Source organism: Thermobia domestica, chromosome 2 (assembly GCF_964235325.1).
Source record: "Thermobia domestica chromosome 2, izTheDome1.hap1.1, whole genome shotgun sequence".
Lineage (NCBI taxonomy): Eukaryota > Metazoa > Arthropoda > Insecta > Zygentoma > Lepismatidae > Thermobia > Thermobia domestica.
This window is the reverse complement of record NC_137455.1, coordinates 377,772,393-377,789,429: the sequence shown is the minus strand read 5'-3', so window position 1 is coordinate 377,789,429 and position 17,037 is coordinate 377,772,393. Positions and strand designations below refer to the sequence as shown.

At 37.1% G+C, this 17,037-nt stretch overlaps 1 protein-coding gene across 1 annotated transcript; it reads left to right on the top strand.

Annotated features, from left to right (window-relative positions):
* Positions 1-200: 200 nt before the first annotated feature.
* LOC145678861 (uncharacterized) lies at positions 201-16,673 on the top strand. The gene is made up of 2 exons (XM_081749428.1): positions 201-1,164; positions 16,164-16,673. The coding sequence occupies exons 1-2, from the start codon at positions 477-479 to the stop codon at positions 16,583-16,585; spliced, it is 1,110 nt and encodes a 369-aa protein (XP_081605554.1). The 5' UTR covers positions 201-476; the 3' UTR covers positions 16,586-16,673.
* Positions 16,674-17,037: the final 364 nt, after the last annotated feature.

Sequence of the window (17,037 nt, the reverse complement as noted above, 5' to 3'; positions counted from 1 at the left end):
ATGTGAGGGAGATACCGCACAGAAAGACCATTCTGTTTACGATGTGACAATGTTGGGACGAAATATATCCCCGATTGGCCGCCCTCAGTCACGTGGGTTAGGATTTAGGTTGAATCTCATTATGTGCCCCTTTTTTTCCGTAGAGGGAGGAGATTTGGCGAACTGAGGGTGACACTCTTTCGGGGGCAGCTGACATTCAATGGGTGAAAGGAATGAGTAAAGGGGGTGGAGAGAGGGACAGTCCAGAGAGGGGGTGTTTTTCGCGAAATGGCCGCGTGGTAACCCCTGGTTGATGGTTAGACAGACAGACGCCGTGACACATATCGAAGTATATCTATACATATTCGGAAGGACACAAATCATTTTCACCCTGAACCAACTAGGCCATTTTCAGCTATAGAGCCAACCAGCACGCACATAAAATAGCAATAGAATCAGGGGGTTTTATAGTGTTATCCAAGTGGTCTAACTACAGTATGAGCGCGGCTCCTTATTTTAGCAATGGATCTGGTGTTACAACGAACTGTTGGGGATCCACAAACGGTGGACTATCTTCGAGCCATGAGCAGAATCCGTATCAACCGTTTTACTTCACACATCCTGCATCTTCAAGTACTAAGTATGGTCTTGTGTCTTCCACATATTCTAGTGAACATCATTTGCCAGTGCTAACGGGTACCCCTACATCTCACCACCCTTTCGTACCCAGATACTCAACTTCGCCTCCGTCTGCAGTGACAGCGACTAATCCTACATTCCATCCAAATCCACTTACACGGGGACTAAAACCGGATTCTGAACCCACGACTACCACAACAGAATCGTCACCACCAATAACATCAACAACGCCAGTTAGTGTCGCTACAACCGCGAACAATGTTAACAACAATCTTCAACCTGATTCGTTCTTTTCATCGGCTCGAACCAACGACCATTCACCACCGTCTTCAGTGTCTCAGCTTTTCATGGACAGTGGACGCGACCTGATTGCTAATGGATGTAAAGTGTCATCGTTTTGTGCTCCAAATAATATTGGTGTTCCAGATTCGTCATCGCTTATGGTTCAACAGGGATTTGATGTCACCAGGCCCTTGGACTGCCTGCAGCAACCTTTCGTTGGAAAAGGACCGGCAAACTATTTCCCATGGATGAAGTCGTACACAGGTAAGTTTTATTTTATGCAAAGAATGCTAAAATTAATTACTGATTATATAATTAATTACTGATGACAATTATTTAATGATGGCTTCAAAATTAATTATGTCTTCATTTGTAGATAAGTTTAAATGTTTTGTCGTCAATGTTGAAAATTTCATTTGTTTCGTTGTTATTAGCAGAAAGGGTTCAACTACTCGGACCCTTCTATGCTTCAATTCTGTCCAAAGTATTTCTATTTTTATTTATTTGTTATTTTTAAAGTGTCATTATTGGTTGCTTGATTGATTATTGATTTGAAGATAAGCGTCCTGCTCAACCACGATGCTATGTGAGTCATGGACCCACAGCTTCATGTGGGATCTGAACATATATATTAGGGCCAGGTGTCTCACAGCACCCATCTCTGTTGCGTAGGGTTCCTAGTTCAATCCCAGTACGAGCCATGTGAATTTTTTGCTGAATAAAAAGACAATGTGCGTGAGTTTTCTTCCGGTTTTGACGTTTCCTCTTACTTTCTTCTTTCCATCATTATCTTCTAAGCTTCTGAGCAACGATATTTTCAATGGAACGTGGGATCCGAACCACATACTGCCCGTCACAAGTAGAGAAGTATTTTTGTAAATCTAGGACGAGATCAGAAATTTCTCGTCTATCGTGAGCAACTATGCACCCAAGTCTTAGATGTCAAACGCTGTATTAGTTGAGTTGAGTTGATTTTTAGTTTATCGTCCCTTTCAGCAGCGAGGCTATATGAGACGTGGACCTACCTACTGATTAACGTGAAATCCGAACCACATGAGCTCCCACCGGGAATCGAACCCGAGTCACCCACGCCAAAGACGCGTACGCTAACCGCTTAGCCACGAGGGAGCTTGTCACATGATTCATAGTATAGAAACTATAAACTGATAAAGGGATCGTACGAACATAATGAAGATCATTTATCAACGTTTAAAGATACAGAAATCATCACTCAATATACTCCAATAATAAATATGGTTTACATGTTGTTATCTCACACCCTTCGTGGGCCTCTTGTGGCGCGGAAGGATTCTGGAAGCTTCTAGATGAATAAATAAATAAATAAATAAATAAACAGGTGTAAAGTTTTATACACTAATTTATAAAGAACACAAGAAAATTTTCAAACGAAATGGGAAAATCTTTTCAAGAATCAAAATTAAATATTTCAGTTTAACATCCCACGAATATGCCGTTTGTACTAAGGGAGACTGATGATTTAAGACAAATAAATGATGATGGAAGAATTAGTGGAATGAGAATTTGGGAGGAAAGGAGAGATCCCTGAAAAAACCCACGAACACGATGTTGTCGACCATAAACTTACCTGACCAGGGATCAAACCACCGACCGGACACACTAGCGGTTAGCGCTCTACCACTGAACTACCGTGAACCCCGTTTTCAAGAATCGAGACAAGACCAGAAAGTATTATTCGAAAATCGAGACGAGACGAGACTTGTGCAAAAATTTACGAGAACGATACCAGAAAATCTTAATTTCTCGTTTAATCTCGTTTCGTGGGCAACTGTATACCCAACAGGGCATTGAACCTGGAACTATTAGTATAGTAAACGATGAGCAACTAAGTTATTACACAACTCTGTGGCTTTTTCGTATACACTTAATATACATTAAAAGAATTTAAATGGCAGCAAGTGCGAAGTCACTTAAAAACAAATATTTTTATTTAAGAAAATGAGTTTATTATATTTGTTATATTCCCGTGTAGCCACGAGGTGTGCGTGTGATGCCCTAGATTTGATTCCCAGTGGGGTACAGAACATTCGGTGTTGATCAAGTAACGTGAGGAACTTAAGGGAGTTACAAGTAGCGAACTCCAGTCTTGAAAGCCACAAAAAAACTGTTTGAAAGTTTTCAGCCAACCACAGGAGCCCAACTGGTAAAAGCATTTCAATACTCATACCCTTTGAAGGAAATTAAAAGAAATGAAATCTTTAAGTTTAATGTCCCACGGTTATGCCGGCTGGCTAAAGGAGACGGCGATGATGAGAAATGAAACGGTGAAATGAAGAAAGTGGGAGGAAACGGGAGAACGTGAAGGAAATCCACGCACACGGTGTGTGTCCATCAGTAAGTTCACTTGGTATGAGCGGGTATCGAACCAGGGACCCCACACCAGAGGTGAACGCTCTACCATTGAGCCAACGCGGCCTTCCCTTCGAACATGGTGTTCTGAGTAATAAGGACGAACTCAAAACAAAGATTATTTCCTGAGGAATTCTCTTAGTAGTGCACTCTGAACGATGGAAATAATCGTAAATTTATTTTGGTTCTACGCATTATTATTATTATTATTATTATTATTATTATTATTATTATTATTATTATTATTATTATTATTATTATTATTATTATTATTATTATTATTTTATATGGTAAATGTTTATTTTTACATATCTTGCTGAAGGTAGGTTAGAATGCCGAAACCCTCACTTGCCTACGCCACTGGACAAGGAAACTGACTACCACAGATTAGTTACTATAGAGATTGCACTTACTGGTTACCTTTTGTTAAGTTTGCACTTACTGTTCGGAACGCCTCAATTTTTATAATCTAAAAACCTTGCTTTACCAAGATTATAGTCCGCGTTAGTCCCAGATAGGAAGTGCTCACCTCTGGTAACAGATATACTTAGTTCCATTAAGTGTTGTTCATTAATCAGTGAAAATCAATTGCAATTAATCAATCAATTGAAAGTAATTGCTGTGGAAATTAATTGCAATTAAATTAACTGTAAACTACATTCATTTGCAATGCAATGACTGAATTTAATTGCTATTACTTTCCACAGCTATTACTTTCAATTGATTGATTAATTGCAATTGATACCCATTGATTAATGGCCAGCTGCAATTAACAATTGACTATTACTTGTTTCAATCGTTAACTGCAACTAACAATTAAAGTTACAGATTACTTATTACTTTTTTAATTTAATTGAAATTTGCTCAACATTAGTTCCATCCCAACCCTTGGAATTTGTAGTTAACACCAGCATGTTCGTGGGTTTTCTGAGCATCCACCAATTATTTCATGATCACTTATTTTCAATTATCATTACTTTAGTATTGCTTACGAGACGAGAAGTATTTTTTTTAAGAGTCTTCATCCCGGCGAAATTAAAATACCGCTAATTTTACAGTAATTATGTGATATCTTCAAATAGATAAAAGATAATTGAAATGTGGAACAAGAGCGCCCTAGACAATATTATTTTGCGTGAGCTACCGTTATCACAAGTCACCTAGTGGCTTTCCGTTTTCAGCTGTTTAGAAACCCGAAAATAAATGCCGATTTTCTAAATGCCTGGAAATCGAAAGCAGATAAGTGAGTCGTGATAACGGTATCTCATGTAAAATGATATTGTCTAGGGCGCTCTTGTTCCACATTTCGATTATCTTTTATCTCTATTTCAAGATATCACATAATTACTGTAAAATTAGCAGTATTTTAATTTCGGCGGGATGAAGCCTCTTAATCTGAGACGAGATGAGACAAATTACGTCTCTCGAGACGATAAATTTCACGAGTCACGTCAGTAGCACTAATTCAACCAAGCCTTAGCTCTTAAACACTGTTTTAGTGTTACACGATTCATAGTATAAAAACTATGAACTGATAAAGAGATTGTACGAACATAATGAAAAGCATTTATCAACGTTTGGAGCTGGATAAGTCATTGCGTAATATACTTCAATGATAAATTGGGTTTTGAATGGTGTTGTATCACACCCTTCGTGGACCTCTCGTGACCTAAAAGGATTCTGATAACTTGTATTAAACATAAACTTAGAAAGCGAGATGAGAAAATGTTTTCAAGAATCCAAACGATACAAGAAAAGGAATTATTCGAGAATCAAAACGGAACGAGACTTCTAAAAGATTTAGAAGACAAAACAAAACTTTATTTGTCGACTCGTCTCGTCTCGTCTCATGGGTAATAGTGTTCAGGAATTAGTCAATGGAATGACAAAACATAAAGGGGGACATTTTCCTCTCTTTGCACCTTCGTGCGCTATTATTTCAAACATAGTGTATGGAATATTGTAGTCAATGGGCAGAAACATTGACACTATACAAAAGCGGCAAAATACGACTGGTGGGTTTTGAAATGTGGGTGAGGAGAAGAAGGTAATTAAATTAAATCTTTTAGTTTAATGTCCCACGGTTATGTCCTTTAGGCTAAGGGAGAACGATTATTAAAGCAAATGAATGATGATGAAATAATTGGTGGAATGAGAAAGTGGGAGAAATGGGAACACCGTGAGGAAACACACGGACACGATGTTGTCCACCACAAAGTTACTTGGACGGGGATCGAACTCGGGACACCATGCACCAGAGGTAAGAGCACTACCACTCTGCCACAGTCATGGGCGGCGATTAGGGGGGGGCAAGAGGGGGCAGTTGCCCCCCCCCACTTTTTTGAAGTGACCACTTAACTCTTTTAAATTATATAATCCATTTTTCTGTGATAGCTAGAATCTTCATTATTTGATTTTAAAAGTACCAAAAAAGATTTTTACTTATGTTTATTTCTCAATCCTGCAGGCATTGTAGAACACGTTACATATGCTTTCACGCCTTTCTGCGTCGAGATGTAGTGTGATGACGTCATAACTTAAAAATATTTTTTGTTATAACTTTTTTATTACTTTTTGAAGGGCTTACTTTTGCACCTAGAAGATTGAAATTTTGCATACAAATTCAGTGCACCCCTTAATATTTTACACATTCGTTTCAGATTTCTGCGATAAAACAGGGGGGTCCAGAGGGGTAAAAAGGTAAAAAAAAAGTTTTTTTTAACAAAGATCCCTTTTTACGCGATTTTCCCTCCTCAGATAGATACATGATGGAGACATGTGAGTAGTACCGTTTGAAAGGTTGTTCTGTTCTAAAAAGAATAATGTACGAACCATGATCCTAGTATAAATAGGGATGTCTCAGGAAATTTTTACATGAGATCCTTTTTTATACGAGAATCTGGAGTATTGTAGAGATATTATTTTGGCGGGCTTACTTTTGCACCTAGAAGATTGAAATTTTGCACACACATTTAGTACACTCTTTAGTATTTTTCAGATTTGTTTCAGATCTTTGCGTTAAAACAGGGGGATACAGAGGGGCAAAAAAGCACAAAGAAGGAATATTTTTTAAACAAATAATCCATTTTTTTCATGATTTTTCCACCTCAGGTATAAGATGGAGACATGTGAGTAGTACCGTTTGAAGGCATGTTCTATTCTGAAGGGAATGATGTACGAACAATGATCCTAGGATAAATAGGGATGTCTCAGGAAAATTTTATATTACATCTGGGTCATCTGGGGCATTGTGGGAAAGTTCTTAGCTCATTGGTAAACATTTTCCCGCACTTAGTTTTCAAGATGGAAGCTTGACATTTTTTTAAATACACATTTAGCACACCCCTTCGTATTTTTCAGTTGATTTAGAGATCTGTGCGTTAACATAGGGGGTCCAGAGGGGGTCAAAATTTGAAAAAAATAAAAAAAACATATTTCCCTAAAAATTTCCTGCCTTAGGGACATGATAGGAAAACGTAAATAGAACCGTTTGAAAGGTTGTTCCATTCTGAAGAGAATGAGGTACTAACCATGATCCTAGGATAAGTAGGGATGATGCTGTAGCTGATTGACTGAAATTCAATAATTTACCTTTAAAAAGCCATAATTTAAAATGGTTAATGTATATAGTTTAATTTGGAAATGTAAAGTTTTTTTTGCATATATTACTGGTTCATAGAAAAAAAAATGGTACCACATAATATTTGTCGTTGCGTAAGTGGGTATTGGTTATTTGTCATCCCGTGGAGTTAAGACAGCTACAAGAATTGCGTTTTAATTGCAATTCAAAGGAATTAATATTACAATTGCGTCGTAGCATATGCTTGTAGTATTTACTGTTTTTCATTTTCTAAAAGTAATGACATACATTTAATGCAAGTGTGGAATTAAAAATGTAAGTTGTTTGTTTAATAATCCCCCAGTTTCAATATAACTTCTACAAAACAAGCCTCATTATTCATTAGTATGATTAATATTATCCTTTCTATTTATTTGTTTTGCAAATATGTTATTAAATAATCTGATCACACAATTTTCCAGACATAATTTTATGATGTTCATGAGCAAGGAATCAAGGGTTAGTACCTATTGTGCGTTGCTCTTGTCAATTTACTTAAATATGAAACACGATATACGGTATTTTAACTGAAAAAGATAGTATCCTATTAGTTATACAACTTTTCGACAAACAAAGTGTTAGAAACAACCAGGAAAACTAACATTGATATACAAATATTCAGATCACATCTTGCCCCCCCACTTTTAACGTCCAATCGCCGCCACTGGGCACAGTTGTCCCCAAGAAAAGAATGGAAAATTGCAGGTTCGAATGAGGAAATGTTAGGTATAATAAAACAGAAAGAAGTAATTTTAGAGTTGAGTTGATCTTGAGTTTAACGTAACGTTTAGCAGCGAGGCTATATGAGACGTGGACCTACTGATTAACTTGGAATCCGAACCATATAAGCTCCTGCCGAGAATCGAACACGGTTCTCCCACGCCAAAGACGCGTACGCTAACCGCTTAGCAACGAATGAGTTCAAAAAAATAATTTTAGAATAATTGGAGTTAAAAGAGGAAGTTGAAGATCGAGAAAAATGGAAAAAACTTTTCGAGGCCCAAACTTAAAAAAAAAAAGGTTCCACAACCTGCCAAAAGACAGAATAATAATAATAATAATAATAATAATAATAATAATAATAATAATAATAATAATAATAATAATAATAATAATAATAATAATAATAATAATAATTTTTCCAATTGCGAAAAATAACAGTTCTTAATATATTTTTAAAGCAAATATTTGTATTAAAATTATTTTGGGAAAATTTCAATAAGTTCATATCTATATATATAAAAGAGAACGTACAAATCCTTTGTCCGCTCATCACGCTAATACGGCTGAACCAATTTCTTTTATTTTTGGGGGGTTATTAGGATTTGGACCCTAGATGGTTTTTATCATATCACTTTAATTTTCAATTACCAGTGTCTTGAGATAATTGACCATTCAGGTGTCCATTACGTACAAATCCTTTGTTAGTTCATCATAGGTATAAAAATAAACGTATTTATATGCAACCCGCATGACCGTGTCACTCGGCGGGTTAACATAAATGACAGGCGTTACAATGGTTTTTATCATATCACTTGAAAGCGAAAAAGTAAAAATTATCTAAGTAACAAAGTTTATTGCGTTCGGGGGTGACCGCAGCGAAGCGGGGCGGGTTAACATAAATGACAGGCGATATAATGTTAACATTTACTGCAATCTTCTATGGTTTTTATCATATCACTTGAAAGCGAAAAAGTAAAAATTATCTAAGTAACAAAGTTTATTGCGTTCCGGGGTGACCGCAGCGAAGCGGGGTGAACGCTGCTAGTTTCATAATATATAACTCGGCAGCCAAAAGCCTGCACACCTTAATAGACGCTTCTACAACAGATCAAGGTCAACCACATGCCAAGTTTGATCCAGATTCGATGTGTTCAATGTTTTTTTTTTTTTTTCAAAATTGTCAAACAAAAATTTGACGTTCCGTAACTTAGGAACTAAAAGTATCATTGGGACATTAAATTGTCTTATCAGGACTTTAAACTAAAATTTTGTTCTATATCATATTTTATTTATTGAATCTTTTTATGGTGTTGTTTTATGCTAAGGGAGACGGACGATTAAAGCAAGTGAATGATGATGGAAGAATTGGTGGAATGAGAAAGTAGGACGAAAGGAAAGTACCCCGAGAATACAGCTTTGCCACTTTCGCCACGCTCTCTTTATATAACCGAGAGTCAATAATGTGCTATCTGGAAACAATGTTCATCACAAATTTACTTGACCGAAGATCAAACCAGGGACCCCACACACCAGAATTAAGCGCTCTACCACTGAGCCACCGTGCCCCTCTCCCCCCCCCCCCCCCAGTGTGAAGGAAGAAATTAACCGACTACTGACTTTATTTAAGGATTTTCCACTTGTACCTTGAGGCAGTCGTTCTTTCAGAAAAAAATGTTCCGGGGGTCACATTTAGTATTCCGGGGAGGCGCTGCTGGTACTATTCTATTTATTATTTTTTTATATTATAGATTTATTATTTTGTTCTCCGGGGGGCAGTGTCCTCCAAAACACATGTATGGAAGAAACACTGCCTTGAGGGGGAAACTTTAGTCTGGAATTACAATGATGAGTAATTTACAGTGAAGACCCCAGGACGTACAGGTCCTTAGCAATTTAATGGAAGCACATTAAATGCCTGGGTTGTCAATGGTCAGAAGGCGACCATAACCACGGGCTGTTGGAGGTGATGTTAGGGCAAACGCCATACTACCTCTGTAACAAGGAGTAGAATGGTAATGTGCATGAACTAAGCAGGCGATGGTAGTGTAAAATGACCGACCTCTCTATTTTCCAAATGGCAAATTGTTGGCGCATGGTTATATCAATAGGGCGTGACGAATGTAGCAAGCGGAGAAGTCACGGCAAAACCATATTCGGCGAAGAGGAACAGTGGTCGGAAGAAGACTAATGATAATGAGCCCATTCACACAAATAGAGCTGTTGCGCCGTGCTGAGGGATATCGGGATCAAGTTGAACTCCTCCCAATTGCCGAAACTGAACATAATTGAACATCTATACTTTGGGCTTTTGAGACACGAATCCGACTCGAATTTCTGCCTCTACCCTTTCTTACGAAACTGAGCTATGTACGGCGACCAGAACGGTTTATTATTTCATTTGTTACCATTCTACCTCTGTGACTTCATTCCATGTTGCATTTCTGAGGACGAAATGTGGTTTGATCCAAGGTCATATTTATCTGGTAAGTTGCATTTTTTCAGGTGTTTCCATATAATTGATAGATATGTGCAGGGGCGGATCCAGAATTTTCTGACGGAGCTGAATTATGAAGGGGGTGCATGTGCACCAGTGCACCCCTAAATCCGCCCCTGGGCATGTAGTACATTTAAAGCACTATCTATCTCTTCAATCGCCTGTTAAAACTATGGGGAAAAAATTAACAGGACGGCCAGCCACCGGATTCGAACCCCGGGTCCTTCCGATCGCTAAACAAGAACGCAAAGTAATAAGTAAACCCATCTGGTAGAATGCTTAGCAGAAGTACATTTGCTGAAGCAGTACAAGGTTTGATTCCTTATGAGGTCACAGAATTGTAGGTGTTGACGGCTATTCGAAGGCTACTAATCTTCCCCCGGAAGAGACCAAAATAATACGTCTACAATACAATAATAAATACAATAGTATACCAGCAATGCTCCCCCAGAATACTAAGTGTGCCCCCCGGAACTTTTTTTCTGATATCTATCTTAAAAGCCCCCAACAGTGTTTTCCTCGTTGATAAAAAATGGGTAGATTTACAACTCATAGGATATACATAATATTTTATGTCATTTTATACATTCGGTTATCTTCTCTACTAATGTGTATCCCCACGAGGATAGTATTGGGGCTGTCTCGCCTAGAAAAAGTGTCCTCAAAGTACAGTCTCGTCTCAAATCGTATAACTGTTTCTATTGAGAGGGCTTAAGAGTCTTCATCCCGGCGAAATTAAAATATCGCTAATTTTACAGTAATTATGTGATATCTTCAAATAGATAAAAAAATAATTGAAATGTGGAACAAGAGCGCCCTAGACAATATTATTTTACATAAGAAACCGTTATCACGACTCACTTATCTGCTTTCGATTTCGAGCCATTTTGAAAATCGGCATTTATTTTCGCGTTTCTAAACAGCTGAAAACGGAAAGCCACTAGGTGACTTGTGATAACGGTACCACACGCAAAAAAATATTGTCTAGGGCGCTCTTGTTCCATATTTCAATTATCTTTTATCTATTTGAAGATATGACATAATTACTGTAAAATTAGCGGTATTTTAATTTCTCCGGGATGAAGACACTTAATCTTGTTTTCGTATCTCGAGACAAAAATTCTCGTCTCGTCTCGTGAGCAGCTTCACTAACTAACATGGTTCTGGTTCCTCTAACATGTAGAGGATTGTCGAAAATCTTGTAGATCATCAAGTAAAACTCACCTCTCTTCAACTTCATGTTATCTTTTCACTTCACTTTTTACTTTTTGTAGGGAGCTACTTGAATTAAAAGGTAGCACACTCCAGTCTAAAAAGACAGAAACAACTTCAGAGGCAACCGTGTGAACTAGATATCCACGCCAACAGAGGTTGCAACGCAAGAAAATTTTCTGTAATGTTGGGTTTTAATATTGTACATTCAATCATATGGCAACACTGACACTGAAAATAGTGGTATTGACTTGTTTGAATTGTTGAAGAAATAAATCATTGATCTTATCATCTGGGTGTAAATTGCTAGATTGAGAGATTATATACGTGGTAATAGTAATGTTTCCATTTATCATTTGCATTAAGCGTAAACAAGCATAAATGAGCGTTGAACATAAAATGTGGTACATCCAAGAAATAATACCCGTGTACGAAGTATATTATGAAATGTGTAGCAAGTATGAAATGAAAGATCAATATTTCTAATGTTTTCTAATCATGGATCCACATTAAAGGAGTAAGGTGGAGCCATTAGCTTATATCTATTATGGTATATACACCAAATAATGTACGTGCACATGAAGGTATCAACAAATCCTTGGGTTGAAGAAACAGAAATTCGACAAGCCTACTTAGTCAAGGATATTCATGTTCACTTCTTTATGTTCTGTATTATTCTTCTGTCTTTCTTTTTGGACTACCCAAAAATCTCTTTCCGAAAGATTTCTCAATTATGGAGTTGTCCATGAGACAAAAGTTCAGTCTGTCTCGTCTCAAAAACGTGTCTTGAGTGATGTCTTGTGTAGGAAAACGTATATGTTTGTATTGAAGGAGATGTCTGTCTTGTGTACTTGGATTAAAAAAAAAGTAAAAATTTTATAATCGTAATACCGCGGAAAAGTTGCGAATTGGGTAGACAAACAGGGACTAAAAAACAAAGAGAAAGGAATAAAATTGGTTTATTCACTTTGTATCCAATGTTTGTGTCCATAAGTTAAATATGTTTGTGACCAATTCCTTTGGACAATGAGATCTCGCGAACCTCGAGCTCAAAAAATGTGCTATTTTCACTGGTCGATTTCAAATTTCGTGTGGTTTGACAGTTCTTATTCAAACTTTTATTTTTTTTTTTTAAAAAAAAAGAATAAAACGTGTTCTTATTTTTCTATTCAACGTTTCAAGCCCACATGATTTAAAATTTGTTTCTTTTTTTTAAAGGATCTTGTGCGTATCCTTCAAGTTTATGAAACCCTCATCACTTAAAAGTAGTTTTGGTGGTGGTCGAAACAGGATAAAATACAATCTGTGTTCAGAACATTTATTTTAGTATTCAAAGAACACGAGGAAATATTTCTTCTTTTTCAAATATTCTCATAAGGAAAAATGCCTTAACATTGCCATATAATACGAGATACACGGATCTGCAAAATATTGACCACAATTTACACATAGCAAATGCAGGTTTCATAGGACGCTGTGGATTCGGAAATTTTAATTTGTTAATTTAGAAAGTGTGTGTCCTTTTTTTTAAAAAAAAAAATGTTTCTGGTGTATTCTAATCCTAATCCTAACTATATGAACTCGCTTACTCACTAACATAAAATAACGGGTGCTTCTGGCTGACGTGGAAAGTTGAAATTTGGCATGATTGTAGCTTTTCGGGACTAACCCACAGGAAAATTGCCAAAAGTGAATATTTTTAAGTTTTAGGGAGTCTAAAGGGGAATGAAGAAATTCCCCATGTTATTAAAATGGGTCTTTTTTGAGCTATAATCTCATATTTTAGATACTTAGAATTGAAATAAAAACTTGAAATTTGGTATGCTTGAACGTTTTCGATGGGATTATTTAAGAAAAAATAACTAAAAATAAAAATTTCCAAGTGTGTATCTGGAACTAAAACCGACTGTTAGAATTAATCTTGCATTATCATAGTTTTATGTAAGAAAAATGATATTAATTATGAAATTTCTTTATCTAGTGTTTCGCTTTGTTTTTTGGTAAATTTATTGTAGTGGTTGTTAGAAATTTTTGGACCACCCTATACAATATAAAAAGAAATACTTCCAACTAAAGCGTAATTAAGTCAATTCCTCTGGAAGATTAAAATGGGGAAGTTCCCTAAACAGCTGCTGTTCCTTATTCCGTTCAGTAGATTTGTTTTTGCTGTGAAGAAAGTAGGGAAAAATGTCACACTTACAAAACAGAGTTATGTCCACCTGTGCCGCACTTGCTCGCCTCACTAATGGGCCACGGCCCATCTGTTAAGGAACATATTTATTAACTGCTGACGAGATTATTTTTGTTGCGAAAAGTTTGCAGGTTCATTTTTATTTTTAAGGGAGAGAGAGAGAGAAAGAGAAAATGAAAAAATGAAGTTGGCGCTTGGAATGCAATTGCAAAGCGAAATGGGAAGGTTTGAAAAGTGTGGAGGAGTGGGGGGGGTGGAAGGATGGAACTGGAACAAGACAATTAACAGAGGGAATAAGGTAACAGTCACTGAGAATCGAATCAAGGAAGCTCCGGATATGAGTCAAGAATAAAACAGCTTAGTCATTGGAAGAAGCAGCTGTTACTTTGGATTCATTTGATTTAGTTATAACAAAGAGTGAAAATTAAAGATGAAAATTAGAGAAATTGCAATTTGTATGCACGCTAAAATACTTTATTCCTACATTCTGGAACGTACAATCTAGTGTTCTTAAAATTTCAAGGATAGTAGTTTTTTTTTTTTTTAATATTAATTGCAGCACAGGGGCTAAATGAAACGTGGAATCCAAGCCACATGAGCTGCAAGCAGGAAACGAACCCCGATCTCCTGCACCGAAAGGGCATATGCTGACCATTTAGCTACGAGGAATCAAAAATCATATTTATTATTGGATACTATATTATTTAAACAAATTCAGTTTTCGATCAATTATCATGCACGAATCGAAAAATTATTCAACGAGTGTTCCATAATTGAAAATTTAAAAAAGAAATAAAAACTTTCATAAATGAAAAATGAAATCTTTAAGTTTTACGTCCCACGCTTATGCTGTTTGGCTAAAGGAGACGGTGATAATGAGAAATGAATGAAATGGTGGAAGGAATAAAGTGGGAGGAAACGGGAGAACCCCTAGAAAAACCACGAGCACGGTGTTTGTCCACCACAAAGTCCACACGACGTGAGCTGGGATCAAACCAAGGACCCCAAGCACAGAAGGTGAACGCTCTACCACTGAGCCACCGCGGCCCCCTAAAACTTTTTAGTTTTAAAGTCCGATGATTATGTCCTTTAAGCTAAGGGAAACGGATTACTAATGCAATTGAATGATGATGGAAGAATTGGTGGAATGAGAATGTGGAAGGGAGCGGGAGTACCCCAAGAAAACCCAATTACACGATGTTGACCGCCATAAATTTACTTGGCCAGAAATACAAACCAGGGACCCCACACACTACCGGTAAGCCCTCAACGACTGAGCTACCGTACCATATTAGATTAGTTAGTAAGCTAACTTGTTTTTGTACAGCTCAACAGCAAAACTAGGAATACACGCCACACATTTCTTTGTCAATAATTATCGTTTTTTGCTAACCATCAGGACTAATTTTTTTCGTCCATTCGAAGAAATCGTAATAATGAGAAGAATTGTGAAAGGACAATATCCATGCCCTGAGCGGTAGGCATACGCACGAGACGATTCGAGACAGGATTTTCCTCACAAAATTCGAGTCGAGACACGGCTCTTCCAATAGAAAAATACACATTTTTCGAGTCGAGACATCACTTTTACAGCACATTTTCGAGACGAGACAGCCACAAATCCCTACTGAGCGGAACTTTAACCGCGATCTAGGTCGCTAAGTAAATGCATAAGGTCGCTTAACCATGCTTACCAACTAACCGATGTCCAGTGATCCTGACGGAAGTATTTCATCAGGGTGTGAATTACCGGAGAGTGAGTGATAAAAAAAAAAAAAAGCTCAATCACATTTTGATTCCACCAAAGAAAGTTACTGAAGCATTCCTTCCGGGAATGATTGTTTCTCGTCCCCCCCAAACCATGTTTGATGATAAAAGAGAGGTCCGCTGTGGCTCAGTGGTATAGCGTTCACCTCTGGTGCGTGGGGTCCCTTGTTCGATCGCAACTCGTGACAAGTGAACTTTGTGGTGGACCAACACCATGTCCGTGGATTTTCTCGCGGTTCTCCCGTTTCCTCTTACTTTTCACCATTCCATTAATTTCTCATCATCACTGCCTCCTTTAGCCTAGCCGGCATAATCGTGGGACGTAAAACTTAAAAATTTCATATCATTTTTCTTAAAAGATGTAAACTATTTATTTTTGACTTCTCCATATACAATGTAATATACTTTGAGTCCTATATTGAAACATGTTCGGAAATGTTAGGAGTGGGTATTTCAGGCAATTAATTTAATTACTGTTTCTAAGTTCAACTAATTGTTCCTAATTTATAGTTTATTACTGCTGTCAGATAATCCTGCTGTGAATGTAGGAGGAGAAAAGGACATTTCACTCTGAATTATTGGACCTGCGGATCTCTATGACCTACGTCCTTAGTTCAACTCTCACAATATCATAATCTAAATCTCACACTGTATTTCATTGTTGTTCCTCAATTTCTTTAGAAGTACTGGAATGGTTTGTTTAAATATAAGTTGTGGTCGACTTCCATTCCCTTTCTATTATTGTGATTCCAGAGTAAATTACCTTCACAGGCTGTGTCTAAAAGTATATTAAACAGGTAACAACAATACATGCAGCTATTTTTACAAGTATAGTATAAAAGCCACTTTTTTTCCATCCTTCATTACAGACACTGGCCATGGTCCAAAACGAACACGACAGACCTACACCCGTTTCCAAACACTAGAACTGGAGAAAGAGTTTCATTTCAACAAATATTTGACCCGCAGGCGACGGATAGAGATTGCTCACTCACTTGGCCTGTCCGAACGACAGATCAAAATCTGGTTTCAAAACAGGCGGATGAAGGCGAAGAAAGAGAACAAAATGCACCCGCAGCCGGTGAGTAATGGAACAGAAGAGGATATCTTGGAGAAAGGTATGGCGACGACACCTCCCGATGCACAGGTATTTGATAAAGACGTTATTAAAATGCAGAATCAGATACACATTCCTTTCGCTGGCATTAAGCCAGAAAATCTGCAATTTCCAACGATAAAGGAAGAATTTCAACACCAAACTGATATCAGCATATGTAGTAGTGACACGTGAGTAAACCGTACACAGTATTGTTCCTGAATTGTAACTTATGATCAAAATATTGTGGTAGCTATTACTTAATACAGCTTTAAAAAAAGAACGTAAATTGAGAGCAGCGTGTATATATAGGTCTACGGATATTTGTATTGTGTTCAAGAAGTAAGCTGCAAAGTGTACATTGTAAAAGGAGACATGTTTTAAAGACCTAATCACTGCGAAATTAATATACCGCTAGTTTTATAGTAATTATGTGATATCTTCAAATAGATAAAAGATAATAGAAATGTGGAACAAGAACGCCCTAGACAATATTATTTTGCGTGAGGTACCGTTATCACAAGTCACCTAGTGGCTTTCCGTTTTCATCTGTTTAGAAACGCGAAAATAAATGCCGATTTTCAAAATGGCTCGAAATCGAAAGCAGATAAGTGAGTCGTGATAACGATATCTTATGTAAAATAATA